The following is a 23,172-nucleotide window of genomic DNA, read 5'->3' on the forward strand; positions in this document are numbered from 1 at the left end:
TCCTGGATATAATGCTACCCTGTGTCTGCATATATTTTATCACTTATCATTGCATACACTTGTAATGCACTCATTGCCATTTCCGAGTGCTCTACAAAATGAGATACATCCATTCTCCTCTTCTTTCTCAGTTTAATCGGGGTTCTCGTGTTGGCCACATGCTGTTGGCAGATTTCCAAGCATTCCAATGTCAAGACAACTCCCAGCAGTATTATTTTAGAAACATCTGCACCAGCTAGTGAGCTTCACATCAGGCCCTAATGAAACTGTAATGGCAGTACTCATATTCTTGTCATGCCAATACACTTTCATTGATCTGGCTCATTTCTGTAGAAATGAGTCTATAAATATGGGCCTACACAAAGAAGGCTATGTCTCACTGACACCCACAGACACAAACCTGGGCCACTATGCTAATGATTTGGGCAAACAAGGTGACAAAAAACAATTAACAAGTCAGTAAGCAACTAGTAAGCACTATGCACAGAGATATACTACTTTAAAGTGTATTATGTGCAGGGGTTAGGTGACTCATGGTAGCACACAGGAGGTGCACCTGCCCTCCCAGAATCCTGCCAAAAATGTAATTGATAAATGGGGTGCCCCCACGTCCCATCCCTGCCCCTATGGCTAGCCCTCCTTGCCCTCAGGTACCAGTCACTCCTGCACATAGGATGTATTTCGCTCAGACATAATATGCAACTGTTTCAGCTCATTAAACCATTGTTGATCTCTCAGTTTTGTAGTAAATCCACTTTATTTGATACTCACTGTTCCTTTTCTGTAGCCGTTGCTCTCACAATTTGCTACATCCTCACAACTGGAGCCATCTCCACTGTGTTGGAATACACAACATAAAAGCCAATTTTAAAAAATGGTTGGCTTCTTAGATTTTTAGCATGTGAATGATCTCTAAATAGCTAGTTTATCAGACTGGGACAAACACAACCATTTATGCAATAATAATAATTTAAAATAAATAATCTGTCCTTTTTGTCACTCATGCTCATGACTTTTAGTTTATTAACTGATTCTCTAAATGGGTTAATCTCTCAGATCCTAATTGAAATCATCATTACTTAAATACAATCAACAAACAGGCCATTTTCAAATGCAAAGGTACAGTGATCTCAATTTCCTGTTCCAAATTAGTGGATGCATCTTATTGAAACAAACACACACAAGAACTACAAACATGTAAATAATAAAAGGGGTGCTTTTCAACACCTTGTTCACTTTGATTCCACAGCCCATCCTTTCCCCCCACCCTTTGTTGTCAATTTCGATTGCAAATTGTTCAGTGCAGGAACTGGGTCTTCAACTTTATAATGCATCTGAGGTGTCAACGCTCAGCCCTAGTCCATCCTTATTAATATTTATATGAACTCTTTAAGGAAGCTGGTTTTATACCATAATTTGAAATGCCAGGAATGTGCAGAAAATATGCAGCTCTACCTATTGTATATTTGCTGCCAACAACGCCATCTCCCAAAAAACAACAATGAGACCTGTTGGGACCTTAAAGACTTATGTCCATTTATTTGGACATAAGCTTTTGTGGTCTGGAGTTCACAAACTCCTCGTTGTTTTTGCTAAAACAGACTACCCCATTGCTAAAACATGGTTACCCCACCGAAACTTGTTGCCATTTCCCAGGTTTCTCCGTCGTCAGCTGCCTGAAGCTGATCACAGGCAAGAGAGGTAATACTGACTGGAAGAGGGAAGCATTTTGAAGAACTGTCACAGCTTTGGATTTCTGGGGACTCCTCGCTGTTTCTAGCGTATAGTCATGATTGTATAAAAAATACACTTTCACTTATGGCTGGTCAGAAGCCTGCATTAGGGCTGTTCAGCTGGACACCGACCTCCTGGTAATAATCTGTACATTTGTGACCTCAAGATTTGCTTACAGCAACTCATTATATGTAGGGAGAAAGTCGCACACCCTCAACATAAGTCAAACCAGGGAAAATGCAGCAGCATATCTATTTAGGGCATGTAGTCTCACCACAGAGACTTATACCAGTTTAGCAATGTTATCACAAGTATGCCAGCACAGCACTGTAGTGTAGCTGTGGACTATTCTTATGGTAGGGTTTTTCTGCCACTGAAGGAACACGGCACCTCCCTGAACAAAGTTATCTGAAGGATAGTCTACACTGGGACTGGGAATTTACATAAGTACTCCTTTATCTCTTGGGCATTTGAAAAAAACACACCCCTGAAAGTAGTATTTCCCATTTTGATTGGATATATTCCTAGAGGTTTCATCACATGACAATCTTGAATTAAAAACTAATATTTGATTTCTGGAGACTCAAGGACAATCCTGGCAAGCTGGTGACCCTACCTGAGACACATAGCTATGCCAACCTAACCTGCAGTAGACAGTATTAAGTTAATAGAGGACTTCGTCTGTTGATCTAGTTACCATGTCTTGAGGAACTGGATTACCTTCACCAAAAAGAAACCTGTCCCATTGACCTAGGTAGTCTACACTGAAGTGGCAGCTGTGCCCCTGTAGAACAGTGGCTCTCAACTTTTCCAGACTGCTATATCCCCTTTTAGAAGGCTGATTTTTGTTGTGCATCCCCAAGTTACACCTCACTTAAAAAAACAAAATCAGCCATAAAAATACACAGCACACTATTACTGAAAATTGTTTACTTTCTCATTTTACCATCTAATTATAAAATAAATCAATTAGAATTTAAATATTCTAATTACACTTCAGGGTACAGTACGTAGAGCACTATAAACAAATAATTGTATGGAATTTTAGTTTGTACTGACTTCACTAATGCTTTTCATGTAGCCTATTGTAAAGCTAGGCAAATATCCAGATGAGTTGATGTACCCCCTGAAAGGCCTCTGTGTACACCAGTTGAGAACCACTGTGTAGTGATTTAAGTATAGGCAAGCCCTAAAGTGATAGACGCACTCTTTTTCATATCCTAACTCAGATGTGAGGAACCTTTTTTGGGTCAGGGGCCGCTGTCCCACAGAAAGATCAGCCAAGGTCCGCACACATGTGAGAAGCAAAAAAACCTCCAAAAAACAAACAAAGAAAAACCTCTAAACCCTCACTGATATGGCCCCCCCAACTGAGGAGAGAGACACTCCCCACATTTCCCTTGCACACCAGAGCCTAGGGAGGCCTAGCCTACTACATTTAGGGTTGCTAGATGGTTTCCCAAAAAATACTGAACACACGTGCTAAAAATTAAAAGTTAACACTGAATGGGACCTTTATTATAAACAATCAACACTATACATCATATATTTTGACTACATGAACCTCCCAGCACCGATTGCTGCTGGGAGTAGGGGAAGTGTCTGGGGAGGTGGGGCCACGATTGGCGCTGGGAGCTCCTGGCCCTGCCCCTGCCAGGCTTCTGCACGCAACCAGCTGAGCTGAGGGCTCCCAGCACCAATTGCGGCCCTGCCTCCCCAGCCACTCCCCCCGCCCCCGCCAGGTTTCCGTTGGGCGCCAAGCCAGAAAAGCAGAAAATACCGGACACTGAACATGTCCTGTATTTTCTGAATTTTTTTACTGGACAGAGGGCGCAAAAAACAGACTGTCCGGTTAAATATCGGATACCTGGTGACCCTAACTACATTTTGTGTGCTCTAGCCCCACGATGGGGCAGTGGGAGGGCTGAAGCACCAGCGCAGGCTCCTCAATGCTGGGGAGGGGGAGCCCTGAGCCTTGGGGGCCAGATCCTCATCCAGCCCCCCAGACCTGAGGTTCCCCACCCCTGCCCAAACTGATGTAACTATGCTGATATAACTTTTCAATGTAGAACTAGCCTTGAAAACACAAGTCACTGAAAACACATTATCCCATTGTCCTACTGACTGCACTGGTGTTTTATTAAGAACAGAAGCCAATTCAAGGTCTCTTGTTCTGATATTCAAAACCATGCATGGGATTGGATCTAGCCATCGGAGAGATCACTGCTCCCTCTGCCACTATGATCTGCCATGAAAGCACTGCTCCTTTGGAAAGATAAAATGATTGATCAAAGACCAATTATGGGCCACAACCTCAAGACGTTGTATGTTCAATAATATGTTTAATGCTTTCACACCAGCAATAGTATCCCATAATCCAGAGCTGTTGAAACTAGTGAGTGAAGAAATGAAGCAACTTAGAAGTATTTACTGTCCTTTACTGTGTTAATTTTTGTAGATTTCTAATATATAAATCCTGAGTGTTTCCAGTTCCTGCTCTGAGAAGGTGGCCAGCTGTATCTTGTGCTGCTGTTACTATGGCAACACATATCAGCCGTGCTCTCGCTCAATAGGCTGGCTGCCAGAGCATACTTGTTCTTGTGATGCCTCCCTTCATTAGGGCCAGCCAGGCAACATGTGAGTGTGAGAGCTGCGGCTGCCTAGAAACAGACAAGTGGCAGCACTCAGTCTTTGCTCAACAGCCAGATGAAAGCTCCAAAATAATTAAGTGTAAATACTGTCTGATCTCTGCCATCGGAGAATTAGCATATATGTGACTCTGTTGTTAGTAAATACTATTTTTATTTACCTATACCTGCATGTGTGCTAGGCACTGCACAGAACAAGTTCCTGCCCAAATGCACTTACCAATCAAATAAGATCAAGATGCAAGTGAAAAAAGGGGTGGGGGGGGGGGGGGAAAGAAGAAGGGAGATGAGTAACAAGATCATCTGATGTTCATTTCTGTTAATAAGTTTTGAGGGCCACTGGAGTAACAACTACAACTGAAATGAGAAAGAAAACGATGGGGGAAGGAACGACACCATAGGATTTTGAAAGAAGAGAAGAAAAGTGACAGAAGAGGACTGAAAGGAAAGAAGGAAGAGGAGGGTGGCAGGTGAAAGAGATGGAAGACGTGGGCAGAAAGTCTTTTCAGAGCCCTATGTCAGGCTCCTCCCAGTTTGAGCAATATGAACAGTTTTGTATTTTTTTAAAGATTATGAAGATTAGATTCTGTGACAGATTCAAGATCAATTTCTGCTATTTAGAAAAATAAGTTAAGATTATCTCTTTGTTAATTTATGAATTAATCACACCAGATTTTGTAAATCTCTAACTCCAGCGTTTCAAATTTTGATATTTTTATTAAAAATTTTGTTTAAAAAAAAACCTTAAAAAATTATTAAATGTTCATTATGTTTTTTTTGGGAGATGAAGGTTACAAATAGCTATAAAGATGGTGGGAATGTTTGGATTTTTTGAAAATGCTGATGGAAATTTTTTTTTAAATAAACACTTTACCAGTTTATCAGCTTTAATAAGCTCCCATATGTAGAATTATGGTGATTTTAAAAAGTAATGGACTTACTGGTAAGTCCTGTGAAAGTGTGATAGTACTATTGAGACAAACAGAATCACACTCTCTGCTACACTTCTCTTGGTTATAACCAAGAAGAGGAATTTATTTAATTTATTTAGATTTATAAAATCTCAAAATATTTCTCTTCAAACTGTAAAAAGATCACTACTTTGTCATTTTGACAGTAGCCCCCTCTCTGGATCATGTCTCTTGACATTGATGCCTTTGTATGCTGGAGACACAATCTGCTGGGGCCATGGCCAAGCAAGCCAGAAAAAGTTTCAGGAAGGAAGAGCTAGGTGGGATGGTTCGCTCTGACCCTGGCACCTGGAGTGGCCCACCAGCATGCTTGGACTCTATCCCAAACATGAGCCATTCTTTTTAGGTGACAAATCTGAGGAACTGTCCTAGATTGAGGTGTCACTAGAGGAGGTTTTGAAACACATAAATATATTAATCAGTAATAAATCAGGACCAGATGGAATTCACCCAAGAGTTCTGAAAGAACTCAAATGTGAAACTGCAGAACTATTAACTGTGGTTTGTAACCTATCCTTTAAATCATCTTCTGTACCAAATAACTGGACGATAGCGAATGTGATGCCAATGTTTAAAAAGGGCTCCGGAGGTGATTCTGCCAATTACAGGCCTGTAAGTCTAACTTCCGTACCAGGCAAATTAGCTGAAACTAGAGTAAAGAATAAAATTGTCAAACACATAGATGAACATAATTTGTTGGGGAAAAGTCAACATGGTTTCTGTAAAGAGAAATCTACTAGAATTCTCTGAGGGGGTCAACAAACATGTGGACAAGGAGGATCCAGTGGATACAGTGTACTTAGATTTCCAGAAAGCCTTTGGTTCCTCACCAAAAGGTCTTAAGCAAAGTAAGCTGTCATGAGATAGGAGGAAAGGTCCTCTCATGAATTGATATCTGCTTAAAAGATAGGATACAAAGGGTATGAATAATGGTCAGTTTTCAGAATGGAGAAAGGTAATTAGTGATGTCCCCCAGGGGTCCAAAATGGGACCAATAATATTCAACATATTATTAAATGATCTGGAGAAAGGGGTAAACAATGAGGTGGCAAAATTTGCAATGATACTAAACTGTCCAAGATAGTGAAGTCCAAAGCAGACTGTAAAGAGCTTCAAAGGGACCTCACAAAACTAGGCAACTGAGCAACAAAGTGGCAGATGAACATAATCCCAACTGTACATATAAAATGAGGTGGATCTAATTAGCTGCTACCACTCAAGAGAGAAATCTTAGGTTGTCATGGGATAAGAGAGAAGATCCTTTCATGGACTGCGAACTGGTTAAAAGACAGGAAACAAAGGGTAGGAATAAATGGTAAATTTTCAGAATGGAGAGATGTAACGTGATGTTCCCCAAGGGTCAGTCCTAGGATCAATCCTATTCAACTTATTCATAAACAATCTAGAGAAAGGGGTAAGAAGTGAGGTGGCAAAGTTTGTGGACAATACTAAACTGTTCAAGATAGTCAAGACCAAAGCAGACTATGAAGAACTTCAAAAAGATCTCACCAAACTGAGTGATTGGGCAACAAAATGGCAAATGAAATTGAATGTGGATAAGTGTAACGTAATGCACATTAGAAAAAATAACCCCAACTATACATACAATATGATGGGGGCTAATTTAGCTACAACTAAACAGGAAAGAGATCTTGGAGTTATCGTGGATCGTTCTCTGAAAGCATCCATGCAGTGTGCAGCGACAGTCAAAAAAGCAAATAGGATGCTAGGAATTATTTTAAAAGGAATAGAAAATAAGACAAAGAATATCTTACTGCCCCTATATAAAACTATAGTATACCCACATCCTGAAAGCTGCGTACAGATGTGGTCTCCTCACCTCAAAAAAGATATTTTGGCATTAGAAAAGGTTCAGAAAAGGGCAACTAAAATGATTAGGGGTTTGGAACAGGTCCCATATGAGGATAGGCTAAAGAGACTGGGACTTTTCCGTTTAGAAAATAAGAGACTGAGGGGGGATAGGACAGAGGCATATAAAATCATGAGTGGTGTGGAGAGGGTGACTAAAGAAAAGTGATTTATTTGTTCCCATTATAGAAGAACTAAGGGACACCAAATGAAATTAATGGATAGAAAGTTTAAAACTAATAAAAGAAAGTTCTTCTTCACACAGCACAGAGTCAACCTGTGGAACTCCTTGCCAGAGGAGGCTGTGAAGTCTAGGACTATAACAAAGTTTTAAAAAGAGCTAGATAAATTCATGGAGGTTAGGTTCATAAAAGGCTATTAGCCAGGGGATTAGGAATGGTGTCCCTGGCCTCTGTTTGTCAAAGGCTGGAGATAGATGGCAGGAGACAAATTGCTTTTTGTGGCTGTCTTTTTAACTCTCTAAAGCATTAAATACAAAGTGAATCAAAACAATATAGGCCTTTTCAAAATAAAGATTATCCCTCGTTAATTTGAATGGTAAGAAACAGAAAGCAAAAACTTTAAATAGAATGTATTTAAACAAATCACAATTAGTTAAAAGTGCAAATACATTGCTTAAATTGTAAGGATTAGAAATCAAGATGCACTAGCATGATTAAATAAGTGTTCACACCATTGGTGCTAATCACTTATATTTTTTCTCTTATTTAGCTTCTCAGCATTTTAAAGCTCTTCTTTTAGCTTTGTTATAGCTTTCCTGCACTTAAGAGCCATCTGTTGAAAATGTCAAGTGCATGGAAGTATGATTATGTGACCAATTAGGTGTGCAACTGCTACTTTTAAAAAATGGAGCCTTTGTATTAATGACAATATTTAATTAGAGTGCATTATTATAGAGAAATATAATCATGTTATCAATTTTCAGTAGGCAATGAAGTAGATTTTAAAGAAAATTGGATTATTAATACACCTGTAATAATAAAAAATCTTTTAAAACCAAACCTGTGATATTTTTTTTCAGACAGAAGATTGCAATAATGTGCATAGAAGAAAGAGCTCTTCTTAATATGTATTCCATCGTAGTGATACCTAAAAAATACAAAATGTAATGGACTGACAAGTATACAGTTTGCAAGACCAAGTCATCACTGAACTCACGTCTATATTCTTCATTGGGTGAATGGGGAACTGTATTTATTTTTTAAAATTATTTAAATCTTATTTTGTCTAATATTTGAATGAACGCATAATTTTTATAAACCTTTAAAAATAAAACTTTATAATCTCTTTTTAAAACAGCCTTGGAAATTTAATATTTTTTTAAGAAACAAACCCATTAATATTCCTGCTGTGTGGGGGAGTGAAGTCAACCTATGTAGCAGAAGCACAGAATCTAGGGCTGTATCCCCAAATGATGTAAATCTATTAGCTTCATTGAAGTCAATGACACCACTTGAGCAGAGCTATACTAATTTATACAAACTGAAAATCTAGCCTCTGATCTCCAGTCATGGCAGATTATGACCACTTTCAGGTAAGAATGCCACCTGTCCAGCAGCAGCCCGAGGAATTCAATCTCCTGGTTTTTTAAACCTCCCACTGGGCACTGGCACCTTTTGTTGATATTGAAGTGATGTGGAACCACTGTTCATACAGCTGTCATACCACTGTACAGCATCTGAAGTGCCATTTCCCCACTGGCTTTTAGTAAACAATATCTAATGGGCCCAATTCTTACCATAAATGGCCAGCAGAGGTCCCCCCTTCTCAGGGTAACTCTCTCATAGGGTGCTTCTGGACTACAAGGTTTTACTATACCTGCGTCTGTCGACAGTAAGTCAACAGAACGTGGCAGTTTTGTCGACGGTGTTAACCTCATTTTACAAGGAATAAAGCCTTTTGTCGACAGAGTATCTGTTGACAGTATCTGTCGACAAAGCCTCTGTTGACAAAAGCCTGTAGTCTAGACATACCCATAGAGTTTAAGGCAAGAAGAGCCACTCCATCTTTTGTAGCTAGCACAGGACACCAGCATCAACCAGCAACTACACACTAACCCAACAACTAAAACAAAGCCATTGTATTACAACCCACAGGAGTGGAGACTAGTCCATTAGGTGCCACAAGTAAAGAGCAGGAGAGAACACAGTTCACCAGTGCCTAAGGCCCAAAATGGCAGGGGAAATTATTGATATACCCGATGGTCCCGGCAAATGACTCTCACCGTGACAGCAGAGGAAAGGGGAAAAAAATCGCCAAGGTCAGTGTTAATTTGACCCAAATGAAAATTCCTACCTGACCCTAAATATGGGGATTAGTTAGACCCTGAGGCTACGTCTATATAACAAGGTTTTTGTGCAAAACCAGCTGTTTTTGCGCAAAAACCTGCAGAGAGTCCCCACCTCAAATGAGCTCTTGTGCAATTTAATGGGCAGTTAAACAGCAGAACAGAGGGCTTTTTCCACCGTAGGTAAACCTCCTTTTCGGAGGCATAACTGCTTTTAGCACTAAGTTATTGTGCAAAAAGTCAAGTGTGGATGCTCCAGAGGGGTTTCTTCTGCAAGAAACCCCTATGGGAAAAAGCACAGGTGCTCTGATGGCCATTCTGTGAATGGCCATCAGAGCTTTCTTGTGCAAGAACGTCCATGCAGTGTGGATGCTCTTTTGTGCAAAAGCACATCGCTTTTGCGATGTGCTTTGAGGTGTGGACGTGTTTTCGCGCAAGAAGTTTTTGGGCAAAAACTCTTGCACAAAAGGCTTCTTGCACAAGAAGCATGTAGTGTAGATGTAGCCTGAGTGTGTGAGCAAACAGCAGCCAGCTAAGCACCTGAAAGAGAATGCTTTGTGCCACATAAGGTCCCTGGTCATCCCTATGTCTCAAGATGCTACAATGGAAGGAGAAACCCCACTCCCTCCAAAACCTCCCAAACTATACTGGGAAAGGGAAGGAAGGAGACACTCCCTTCCTTACCGCTATTGGTGGCTGGCTGATAACCTGAAGTATGAGCTTTAGGAACATAGGACTTAAACCAGAAGTGAGCTGCAAAGATGTTGTACCCAGACAGAGCTGTCCTGAGGGGGATGTAGGACCCGGGACAACCCTCCCTCTGCTGCAGGTCCCACTCTTGCCCCTTCCTGCCCCTGCTCTGCCTGCAACCCACCCCCATTCCACTCCTTTTCCAAGTCACTACTCTCACTTCTTCTCGCCCCTGCTTTGCCCCATCCCCACTCCACCCCTTCCCACAAGCCCCCACCTTTTCCTACATCTGCCCCATTCCACCTCTTCCCCAAAGCCCTCAACCTCATTCTCTCCTGAGTAGCGGCAGGAGCCAGCAGGATGGAACAGAGCAGGGCTAGGGATGCTGTTGCCAGCTCCTATGCCACCTATACCCTACATCCCCTAAAGCAGCAAGCAGCACAGAGTGGGGTCGGTTGTGCTACTGCTGGTCTCTGTCCCACCCAGCCTCTGCATCCCTTTGAAGCATGGGACCCCTCAAAGCGCAAGGTGTGAGGTGACCAGTGTAAACCATTCAATGGATGGGATGGTTCTGTACCCAGCCCTCACCATCACAAATAACCCTGTCATACAACTGCACTCATACATTTATCCAGCTCTTTCTTAAAATTAATTTTAAGTGCTCTGCCCCTCACAGCTCCTACTGGCTGTTCCAAAACCTTCTCTTCTGAAGGTTAGAAACTTTCTTCTAATTTCTAGTCAGAAATTGTTCAAAGCCAGTGTATACCCATTTGTTCGCAAGCCAAAAGAGTCCTTTCGTTTAAATAGCTTTTCACCCTCCCTAGTATTTAATTCCCAGATGTATTTATAGAGCATGAACATATCGTCCCTCAGCCGTCTTTTTGCTAAACAAGTTGAGCTTGCCCAGTTTGCTCCCATAAGATAGATCCTCCATTGCCCGATCATCCAATAGCTCTTATCTGTACCTGTTGCAGATTAAATTAATCTTTCTTGAGCATGAGTGGTCGAACTGTACACACTATTCCACGTTAGGCCTTACCAGCACCTTCTACAATGGCATTAATACTTCCCTATCTCCCTGGATATGCCTCGCCTAATACATTGTGCGATCACATTTGCCTTTTTTCACTGCAGCATGACATTGGTAGCTGACTGTCATCCTGTGATCAACCCACACACGTAGGTCTCTCTCCTCTGTTGATTCCAACAAAAGCTCCCAGCTTAGAGCAGAAATTCTTATTATTAGATCTTAATTTGGGGTAGGCAAATACCAGCCCACGAGCAGGAGCTGGTCCTCCAGGGTTAGCTCTTGGTGGGTTCCCGCTGCTTTATTTACCCGCACGGACACAGGTACCAACGATCACAGCTCCCGTTGGCTATGGATCACCATTCCCGGCCAATGAGAGCTGCAGGAAGAGGTGTCTTGGTCTGCACCACTTCTTGCCATTCCCATTGGCTGGGAACAGTGATCCACAGACAACGGGAGCTGCAATTGCCAGTACCTGCGGCAGTGCAGTTAAATATAGTGGCAGCAGCCCACCAGGGACTAATCCTGGCAAACCACTGCAATGTTATTGCCCACCTTTGTCTTAAGTATATGTTCTAGCTAGGGTGTGAACAGAAGGCAGTAAGAGTTTATAACACTTCCATTATGAGCAAGATTGTAAGCCACTCAGTGGGTGTGCAGAGACAGAAGAGACTCCCTATCTTTAGGGCCTTTTGCACAAGCCTGGTCAAAATAAGAGTTCTTGGGTTTACCCAATTACAAGGATCACTGTGCCTCCCTAACACACAATGTCTTTGGAGCGCTTACTACGATAGGGAGCTTCTGCACCCCCCTAACGCAAGTTAGTTTAAGTAGTGTTTTGAAAGTTTAGAAAATTAAAATGATCTTGAATTCATATGCTAAGAACAGCTTGGATATGGTGACTTTCATTAAATTAATCCTATTTTAGTTTACTGGTAACACCATCAATCACAATAGAGCAGTTATTGTGATTTATTATAGACATTCAATAAGAACCTCAGCTGTGGCAGAGCAGTGTTTCAAGTTATCAGAACTAATTATACAGCTCTTTTATTTTATTTTTCCCAAAATGGGTGTAAATAACATCTGTATATAAAGGAATACATAAAATAAACAAACAATACCTGGCACTTCCCCTTGTGCCCAGCCTTCTGGTCCCCAGATCTGGGAAAACTAAGCGAACAAGCTAAAAATCACAAAAGGTATAAGAATTACTGGGCACATCACACTAGCATAAAAAACTTTATCTGATTTGTTTTCTTGTAATTTTCTCCACTACTATATATTCACTCACAAATTGCTGTGATTCCTGTTCTTCCAATAACACTCAGACAATCACTGCTGAATTTGCTGGAATACATCTCAAATATGAAGTCCAGTGTGACAAGCCTTTCTCATTCAAGTACTTCTTAATCACACAAGTAGTCCCAATGACTTCAGTTAGCTTCTCACATAACTAGTGCTTCCAGTATCAGATTTGACTTACCAGTTCTTTTATTGAGTTCATCAAGTTGCTGAGTACCATCTTTACACATATTGAAGGAAATGTGAATTGAGGTCATTTGGCACCCCTCAAAATTAGCACCATGAAATAATACTGTAATAATTTAAAATGCTGTTATTGCACAGCATGAATACGAGCTCTCTCATAAAGCCACAGACAAAACAAGAGAACTCATGCTACACAATGCATCTAAACTGCACAAGCTTTTGTTGAGCAGTGTAGGAACAAAATCAATCATGTATAAAGTTGTTTGCTGTCAAAGCCTTGTCTACATTAGATTTTTTTCTCTTTTGTCCTAAGATGTAGATACAACATTGGTAGTAATGATGGGAGCTATAGTGTAACCAGGCCAACAGTGTCTGCCAGCATTTTTACCACGATGTTACCACTATTTGAGCTAAACTGAGTTAGATGACACAGTAGTAAAAATAGAGCTTTTTCTACATAGCAATTCAACACCTGCTTCTGGCCCACTTCAACTGTCTTGGACTCATGGGGCTTGGGCTATGGGGCTATAAAACTGACATGTAAACATTCAAGCATGGGCTAGAGCCTGAGTCTTGGGGCCCCATAAGTGGCGAGGGAGTCAGCTAGAGTCCAGGCTCCAGCCAAAGGCCAAATGTCTACACCACAATATTTAGCCCTACAGTCTGAGTCCAGCCAGTTAAGTCAGCTGACCTAGCCCAGTGCAGACATTCCAGTGCAGACATTCTTTAAAGGTCTTGGGTGAAATCCTTGCCTCACTGAAGTCAATGTAAAATTCCCATTCACTTCAATAAGACTAGGATTTCACCCCTTGACTTGTCTACATGACAATTTGCACCAGTTTAACAAAATGTGTCTTTTAAAATCCATTTAATTAAACCAGTGCAAGTTTGTGTGCCATATTTTGGCTTAAGAGTTGCTTATTTTGATTTACCTTAATCCTGTGAAACAACAAACTACTCAAACTGAAATAAAAATAACTACATATAAACTTGTACAACTAAGCTAAATTCATTTAAAACAATACTTCTAATTAAGCAATAGCAAGTTAATGTGCAGACAAGGCCTAACAGCTTGAAAACCAGTGGTTGCACCAGTGGTAGCAATAGTGGAAAATACTGAGCACAAACTATGTAGGGTAAGGATAGTAAAAAAAAAAAAAAAAAAGGAGGGGGGGATGTTTTTCCTTTAATCACACAGATAAAGTTAAGCAGGTATACATCTGTTTGTTAGGACTGCAGGATTAGGGGTGTAAAAAGATAATTGGCTATGAAAGCTCCAGCCTATTAGAAGAGAGACATTGTCTAATGGACTTTTTTACTCCTGCATCTTATTTGCTTGGATAATGCTAAAAATACACATTCTGTGTGTGGAGCAAAATCTTCAGAAGTAAACTTTTTTAAAAAAAATACTGATATAATCAACAGAAAGACCAGGATGCTTTGCAGCCTCAAAACTTGGATAAAAAAAATACAGTGCTACTTGTTTCCATGAAAGGTTTATTGCAGGGGTGGGGAACCTCTGACTTGCAGATTGCACATGGTTAGTCAGGGTTAGCCACTGGCAGGCCAGCAGACCATTTGTTTACTTGAGCTCGCAGCTGCTAGTGGCCATGGTTTGCTGTTGCTGAAGGCCAACAGGAGCTGCATTCTCCATGCCTGTGGATGCTCAGGTAAACAAACCATCTGGCAATCTGCCAGCTGCTAACTCTAACAAACTGCATCCAGCCAGCACGCTGGAGGTTTCCCACCCCTGGTTTATTGGTAGGGTGCTATCAAATTCATAACAATGAAAAATGCATCACAGAATCTGAAATCTGATCACTTTCCATGAAATCTGATCTTTTGTGTGTATTTACCCTATACTACATACTTCATGGCAGAGGCCAGCATTTCGCAAATTGGGAGTCCTGACTCAAAAAGGAGTTGTGGGGGGGGGGGATGCTCACAAGGTTATTTTAGGGAATCACAATATTGCCACCCTTACTTCTGCACTGTCTTTAAGCTGGGTGCCCAGAGAGAAGCAGCTATTGCTTGGATGCACTGCTTCAAGGGCAGTGCCCTGTCAACAGAAACACAAAAGTAAGGGTGTCAGTATCATATCATGCCACCCTTACTTTTGCGCTGTCGATGGTACTTGCTCTGCCTTCAGAGCTGGGCTCTCAGCCAGTAGCTGCCACTCTCCAACTGCTTAGCTCTGAAGGAAGTGCCATGTCAGCAGCAGCACAGAAGTAAGGGTAGCAGTCGGGCCCACCAACAGCAATTCTGAGCCCAGGGCAGAAAAATCAATAGGCTCCCCGTCCCTCTCCCTTGGCTGGTGTCACAAGCCTTTCTCCAGCCTGGAGAAGCCCCAAGCACCCCCACTTGCCTGGAGAGCCCTGGGCCAGCCCAGCCTTGTCCCTCACCTATTCAGATGAGCCCCAGGGCAGCTGCAGTGCTCCGCACCTCCCTTCCCCTGATGAACCTGCCTGCTGGGGAAAAGCTACAGCAACATCTTTTGATTCACAGATGCTTTTGATATGCCCTATGCTAGTTCCAGGGTCCATAACCCCATCCCAGAACCTGCATAGGGCATATTAAAAGGGTCTTTGAATCAAGAGATACTTTCACTTTCCCCAGAGCAGGCAGAGCTACCTTAGAAACAGAGGGGCTCTCAGGCCTTTCAGTAATTTTCCCGTCAGTGGGTCTGGTAGCAGTACTGCCGCAATCCCCCGCCTGCACAACAACCTTGTGACTCCCTCCTCACAACTGCCTTCTGCGTCCAGTGGACCACTACAATTACAACTAGGGATATAAAGCTTTAACCTGTTAACTATTGACCAGTGCCTTGCCAGCATGTTTACCGGGGTAACCTGTTAACTGGCCCTTGGCCCAGCTGAAGCAGCTCCCCTCTTCCTATTATAGATACAATTTAACTCTTATACCAGTTTGCTGAATAAAAAAAAGTTGTTCTAGCAAAAGGACTTTTTTTCTGGTATAATTGCATCTGTGCTATGTCTAGAGCTTTTGCAAGTATAGAAATGTCATTTTTAAAAAATCACACTTCTTTGCATCATTGCAATAGTAACAAAAGTTTCAAATGTAGACCTGGCCTCAGAGAGAAAAAAATGCAGATAAAATTTCCTAAGGGAGCCAAAGAAGATATATCAAGAGATAGAAGCTTTCAAACAATATCTCTCCCAGTGTCCTATATTAAAGGTACCTTATTGCATAACCACCTATCCTTGTCTATAAATTAAGCTCCCTTAGTTTGCAAAGCTTGATAAAGAGACACTTGTACAAGGTTTTATGAACCTATGCAAGGTTTCAGCCCATTATCTTAAACCCCAAATATGCTGTAAGGCAATGTGCTTTGTACCTTTCCAAATGTAGCTGGATTTACTTGATTCTGAGCCTTCTGAGTGCAATTCTCTAGATACATTTCATACAGTAGACAACGAGGTATGCTGTATCCTTCGCAAACACAGAAATTATCTGCTATCCTTCAAGACAAAATGGTACAAAATTTATATCAATATATGTCAAGATTAGAAAGTTAAAAATGATTGGTCTGACTCCGATATCACTCCATGTTTACACTGGTACAACTATGCAGACTTTGCTGACTTATGTGGAGTTACTCCTAATCTACAACAATGAGAGATCAGAATCATATTCACTACTTCTAAGTGGATCCATATTCTAAAGAAAATGGTACATCCTCAGATATGTGAATGAGAGAATATTCTCAGGTTCCTTTGAATTCCCATTGGAAGATATGTCAGTTCACATGTTAAAATATTTTTTAAATATTTTAAATAAATAAATATGTATCAAGAGGTTGTGTGAGTGTACTCCACAGAGAAACAATCCTATCAGATACCATGCAGGGTTGGGTTTTTTTTTTAATATATTCTACATCTTACTAGCATCACAACAAAGTTAAGATTCCACAATGAAATATAGTATAGTGTAGTATAGTATAGTATAGTATAGTATAGTATAAACTTAAAAAACAACATAAGAACATAAGATAAGAACATAAGAATAGCCGTACTGAGCCAGAACAAAGGTCCATCTAGCCCAGTAGCCTGTCTGCTGACAGTAGCCAGCACCAGGTGCCCCAAAGGGGTTGGACCAAAGACAATGATCAAGTGATTTGTCTCTTCCCATCCTTCTCCAGCCTCTGACAAACAGAAGCCAGGGACATCATTTCTATCCCGTGGCTAATAGCCTTTTATGGACATAACCTCCATGAAATTATCTAGCTTCTCTTTAAACTCTGTTATAGTCCTAGCCTTCACAGCCTCCTTTTGCAAGGAGTTCCACATGTTAACTATGTCCTGTGTGAAGAAGAACTTTCTTTTATTAGTTTTAAACCTGCTACCCATTAATTTCATTTGGTGTCCTCTAGTTCTTCTATTATGGGAACTAATAAATAACTTTTATTTATTCACCCTCTCCACACCACTCATGATTTTATAGACCTCTATCATATCCCCCCTCAGTCTCCTCTTCTCTAAACTGAAAAGTCCCAGTCACTTTAACCTCTCTTCATATGAGACCCGTTCCAAACCCCTAATCATTTTAGTTGCCCTTTTCTGAACCGTTTCTAAGGCCAAAATATCTTTTTTGAGATGAAGAGACCACATCTATACACAGTATTCAAGATGTGGGCATACCATAGTTTTATTCAGGGGCAGTAAGATATTCTATGTCTTATTTTCTATCCCTTTCTTAATAATTCCTAACATCCTATTTGCCTTTTTGACCGCCGCTGCATACTGTGTGGAAGTTTTCAGAGAACTAGCCATGATAATGCCAAGATCTCTTTCCTGATTTGTCGTAGCCAAATTAGCCCCCATCATACTGTATGTATACTTGGGGTTGTTTTTTCCAACGTGCATTACTTTACACTTATCCACATTAAATTTCATTTGCCATTTTGTTGCCCAATCACTCAGTTTGGTGAGATCTTTTTGAAGTTCTTCACAATCTGCTTCTGTCTTGACTATCTTGAACAGTTTAGTATCATCCACAAACTTTACCACCTCACTGCTTACCCCTTTCTCCAGATCATTTACGAATAAGTTGAACAGGATTGGTCCCAGGACTGACCCTTGGAGGACACCACTAGTTACCCCTCTCCATTTTGAAAATTTACCATTTATTCCTACCCTTTGTTTCTTGTCTTTTAACCAGTTCTCAATCCATGAAAAGACCTTCCCTCTTATCCCATGACAATTTAATTTACACAAGAGCCTTTGGTAAGGGACCGTGTCAAAGGTTATGTCTAGACTGCAAGCCTCTTTCGAAAGAGGCTTTTTCGAAAGTATCTTTCGAAAAAGCCTCTTTCGAAAGAGCGCGTCTAGACTACACGCGGAACTTTCGAAAAAGCAAGCTACTTTTTCGAAAGAGAGCACCCAGGCAGTCCAGATGCTCTCTTTCGAAAAAGCCCTGTTTGCTTTCAAGAACGCCTTTTTTCGAAAGAGCACTCTCCCCTTGTTGGTTCCTGTACCAGCTGCTCCAAGAAGCAGTCATTTAAGCCATTGAGAAATTTTCTCTCTGCTTCTCTTCCTGAAGTGACATGTACTCAGTCAATATGGGGATAATTAAAATCCCCCATTATTATAGAGCTTGGTAGCCTCTCTAATCTCCCTCAGCATTTCAATGTCAGTGTCACTGACCTGGTCAGGTGGTCGATAATATATCCCTACTGATTAATTCTTTTTATTGGAGCATGGAATTACTATCCGTAGTCATTCTATTGAACATGTTGATTCATTTAATGTTTTTATTTCATTTGATTCTACATTATCTTTCACATACAGTGCCACTCCACCACCCACACGGCCTGCTCTATCCTTCCGATATATTTTATATCCCGGTATGATTGTGTCCCACAGATTTTCCTCATTCCACCAGGTTTCAGTAATGCCTATTATGTCAATCTCCTCCTTTAATACAAGGTACTCTAGTTCACCCATCTTATTAGTCAGACTCCTAGCATTTGTGTAGAAGCACTTTAAAAATTTGCCACTGTTTATTTGTCTGCCCTTCCCTGATGCATTGGATTCCTTTATATGTGGTTGTTTGTCTGCTCTGGCCCATGGTTTGTCCTCTCCCCTCCTCTCTTTCTGACTACAGCTTAGAGAATCTCTATCAATACATTCTCCTGAAAGAGAAGTCTCCATCCGATTTACGTGCTTCTCCACACCAATCAGCTTTCCCCCATCTCTTAGTTTAAAAACTGCTCTACGGCCTTTTTAATGTTTAGTGCGAGCAGTCTGGTTCCACCCTGGTTTAGGTGGAGCCCATCCTTCCTGTATAAGCTCCCCCTCTTCCAAAACTGTCTCCACTTCCTAATAAATCTAAACCCCTCTTCCCTACACCATCATCTCATCCACGCATTGAGACTCTGAAGCTCTGCCTGCCTACCAGGCCCTGCGCGTGGAACTGGAAGCATTTCCGAGAAAGCCACCATAGGGTACCCACAAAAGCTCACGATGCCATCTACATGTTTTGTTAGTCTTTAAGGTGCTGCTAGACTATTAGTTGTTTTTTAAGTTTTTCCAGTTACAGACTAATTAGGCTACCCCTCTGAAGCTATAGTACAGTACTATAGGAGGTAACAAGTTAGAATATAGAGTCAAATTCTACTCTACAAAATTTATATCAATATATATCAATTTAATATCAATATATGAAATCCCACAAGTGTAGAAGAGAGCAAATTTGAGTCTTGACATTACTACTCACTATTATTCCTGCTATCCAGACCGCTCTTGATGTGATTAAATGCTCATCTTTAGGTCAAATGCCACTTACCTTATCCAGCTGAGTGGTCACATTAAAATAAATTAAACTACTTGTGAGAGTAAGATGAGGAAGATTTTGAATGTAATTTTTCTAGGCTAAGTTATTATCACCACCAGAAAAATACCTGTTAATTAAGAGATAATGCCAAAGAATAATACCTCCTGTAGCTCAAATACTGAAGCAAAACTGATGCATTTTTGGCAATAAATGTTGAGACAAGGAGAAGATTAATTTTCAAAGCATGACACATAGATCAGATGAAAAAGTTATATTTCAGAGACTTTACTTCTGTTATACCAAATAATTTATGTCAATTAAATTATTTTATCAGATGACTATTGGTACAGCAGAGTGCCAGTTACTCATAGTATCTTTACTGACATACAAACTGCTTTAGATAACAGACTTATAAGCACTAGATTATCCACAAAGAACCAGTTTTAAAATAACATTGGCTACTTTTATTAACAATGTGATTTCATGCTGGCTAATATTTATCTTTCGGCTTTGCCTTTTATCCTAATGGGTTAGGATTCCAACCATCTGATTGGCTGAAACAGATTATTTGCTATAACAGAGAAAGAACATTAATTATTTCTGAGTATTCTAATGTGAGGCACTAATCTTTTTCAACTTAGTGTCTTACTCATGCTCCTCTTGTTTCTCCACAGTGTTTCCGCACATCTGCTCTCTCCCTTTTAAAGGAACCCCCCACAGGCCTCCCTGCCTCTCACCCGTTTGCAGCCTATGCACCCACGCACCAAACAATATTACAGTCTCAGGCACCTGAGAGCATTGCTTGGCCTCAACTCTCCGCACATAGCTGCTCTGGGCTTTCTGCCAGTTTCTCCCCACCTACAGCTTGACAGCCTGTTGTGAATGAATTGCTTCACAGCTAGAGGCAGAGATGAGCAACTAGCATCATGGTAGTGAACAGGCAGAGTGCATGCTGAGATAATGGGGTAGCTCCTTGATGGGAGAAGAGGAAATAATATTCAGTCCAGTGAAGAGTCCACACTAAACCTTGCTTCCCAAAGTAGCCAGAAATCCTCTCTTCTCAAGGATAAAGAACCATTGGAAACCCCTTCAGATTTTATCATTCTCCTCTGAGGGTATGTCTACACTACAAAGTTAGTTCGAACTAACGGACGTTAGTTCAAACTAACTTTCATAGGTGCTACACTAGCGCTCCGTTAGTTCGAACTTAATTCGAACTAACGGAGCGCTTAGTTCGAACTAGGTAAACCTCATTTTACGAGGATTAAGCCTAGTTCAAACTAGCTAGTTCGAATTAAGGGCTGTGTAGACCCTTAATTCGAACTAGTGGGAGGCTAAGGCTTCCCAGGTTTCCCTGGTGGCCACTCTGGCCAACACCAGGGAAACTCTATTGCTCCCCTCCCGGCCCCGGAGCCCTTAAAGGGCCACGGGCTGGCTACACAGTTTGTGCCAGTTGCAAGGCTGCAAGCACCCGTGCCAGCAGACCCTGCACCTGCCACAGGATGAGCCAACCACCCGAGGGCTCCCAGCCCTCCACTGCTCCCCAGGACCAGCCTTGCGGCTTCCAGGAGCCTGCCCGGGGGCGCAAAAGGCGGGCACCCGCTTGGTCAAGTGCGGAGATCGTGGACCTCATCGAGGTTTGGGGGGAAGCCTCCAATGTCCACGATCTCCGCACTAGCCACAGGAACGCGGCCGTCTACGGCCACATGGCTGCCAGCCTGGCCGCCAGGGGCCACCAGCGCAGCCGGGAGCAGGTCCGCTGCAAGGTCAAAGACCTGTGACAGTCCTACTCCCGGGCCTGCCAGCCAGGGGCCGACCCAGAGGCCTGCCCCCACTTCCACGCCCTGGACCGCCTCCTGGGGGCTCATGCCGTCTCTGCCCCCCAGGACGTGATTGACCCCGGGGCAGAGGGCTCGCTCCTGGAGACGGAGGAGGAGGGCTCTGAGAGCCAGGAGCCTGCCGCCAGCCTGCCCGGGACCCCCGAGGCACCCCACAGAGCCGCTCGCCTGCGTCATCTGAGGCCGGGGAGGCGTCCACCTGTGAGTACCATCGTGTTCCACTTATGTGTACGGGGGGCTGGGGCGAGAGGGAGCCCCGGGACCGTGCGCCTGGGCCTTGCCCACCACGGAGCAGCAGCTGGGGATCCTGCAGGGGCCCTGGCCTTGCAGAGGGGAGCTGGGTTTCACACACCTGGGCCCCTGGGGTAATTGACCGCTGGTCTTGTTGCACCACAGCTGCAGCACCTGGGCCTGCAGGGCGCACCACACCGCCTACAGCAGCTGCCAGTGCCCGGGCAAGCAGGAGAGCCAGGAACGAGGAGGAGTATCAGCGGCGGCACCTCCGGTTCATGGACCACCAGCTCCGCACCCAGGACCACTGGGTCCAGGAGGACCTGAGGCCGCGCCGGAGGAGTCTGGAGGCCCTGGAGGAGCAGGGCCGTGCCCTGCGAGGCCACCTCCAGAGCCTGCTCGACCGCTTCCCATTTCCTCCTCCCCCTGCTCCCCCAGCTCCTCCTGCTCCCCCTGCTCTTCCTGCTCCCGCTCCTGCTTCCGCTCCTGCTTCCTCCACACCCTCTGTCCCTCCTGCCCCCCCCTCCACAACCATTTCCCACCGACGCCCCCGGACCCGCAGTGTGGCGAGACGGGAGAGGCAGCCGGACTCCCACCCCTGAGCTTTCCTTTCCCTTCCTCCCTTCCCTCCCCTTCCAGCTCCCTCATCCCAGGTTTCCCCCTCCCCTCTCCCACCCTCATTCCTCCCTTCCACCACCCAGTTCTGTGAAATAAACAGACATTTTTGTTTCAAAAACAGGTGTCTTTATTTGACAGTAGGTAGGGAGGGGAAAGGGGAAGGGGGGAAGGGGGGAAGAAGGCCCCAGTGGGGCATGCAGGGAGAGGTCAGTCCTCCTCCTCCTCCACCAGGAAGCTCTCCCGCAGGGCTTCCCGGATCCGGACGGCCCCCCGCTGGGCTTCCCGGATGGCGGCAGTGCGGGGCTGACCGTAGTGTCCAGCCATGCGGTCAGCCTCAGCCATCCAGGCTGGCAGGAAAGCCTCCCCCTTCCGCTCACACAAATTGTGGAGCACACAACATGCTGCCACCACGGGAGGGATGTTGTGCTCGGCCAGGTCCAGACGAGTGAGGAGGCATCGAAAGCGGGCTTTCAGTCATCTGAAGGCCCCCTCCACCACGATGCGGGCCCTGGTCAGCCTGGCATTGAAGGCCTGGCGGGAGGGATTGAGGTGCCCCGTGTAGGGCTTCATGAGCCAGGGCTGCAGTGGGTAGGCGGCATCCCCCACCAGGCACACGGGCATATCCACGTCCCCGACCCTGATGTGGCGGTCGGGGAAGAAGGTCCCGTCCTGCAGCCGCTGGCACACGGAGGAGTTGCGGTATACCCGGGCGTCGTGTGCTTTGCCGGACCAGCCCACATTAATGTCCGTGAACTGTCCCCGGTGGTCACACACAGCCTGCAGGATCACGGAGAAGTACCCCTTGCGGTTGACGTACCGGGACGCCTGGTGTTCCGGGGCACGGATAGGGATGTGCGTCCCGTCGATGGCCCCCCCGCAGTTGGGGAAGCCGAGGGCGCCGAATCCCCGGATGATGGCGTCCGGGTCGGCGAGGCGGACCATCCTGCGGAGCAGC

At 43.5% G+C, this 23,172-nt stretch overlaps 1 protein-coding gene across 1 annotated transcript in view; it reads right to left on the reverse strand.

The window, feature by feature from the left end:
* Nucleotides 1-23,172, reverse strand: part of RFX8 (regulatory factor X8) — a 68,318-nt gene that overhangs the window by 40,405 nt on the left and 4,741 nt on the right. The window contains exons 2-5 of the mRNA XM_075917233.2: nucleotides 16,094-16,217; nucleotides 12,372-12,433; nucleotides 8,246-8,332; nucleotides 772-835 (exon numbers count right to left, since the gene is read on the reverse strand). Of these exons, the coding sequence (XP_075773348.2) occupies nucleotides 772-835; nucleotides 8,246-8,332; nucleotides 12,372-12,433; nucleotides 16,094-16,217 (337 nt within the window). The remainder of the gene's footprint in view (nucleotides 1-771; nucleotides 836-8,245; nucleotides 8,333-12,371; nucleotides 12,434-16,093; nucleotides 16,218-23,172) is intronic.

Source organism: Pelodiscus sinensis, chromosome 1 (genome assembly GCF_052426305.1).
Source record: "Pelodiscus sinensis isolate ZL-2025 chromosome 1, ASM5242630v1, whole genome shotgun sequence".
In the NCBI taxonomy this organism is placed as follows: domain Eukaryota; kingdom Metazoa; phylum Chordata; order Testudines; family Trionychidae; genus Pelodiscus; species Pelodiscus sinensis.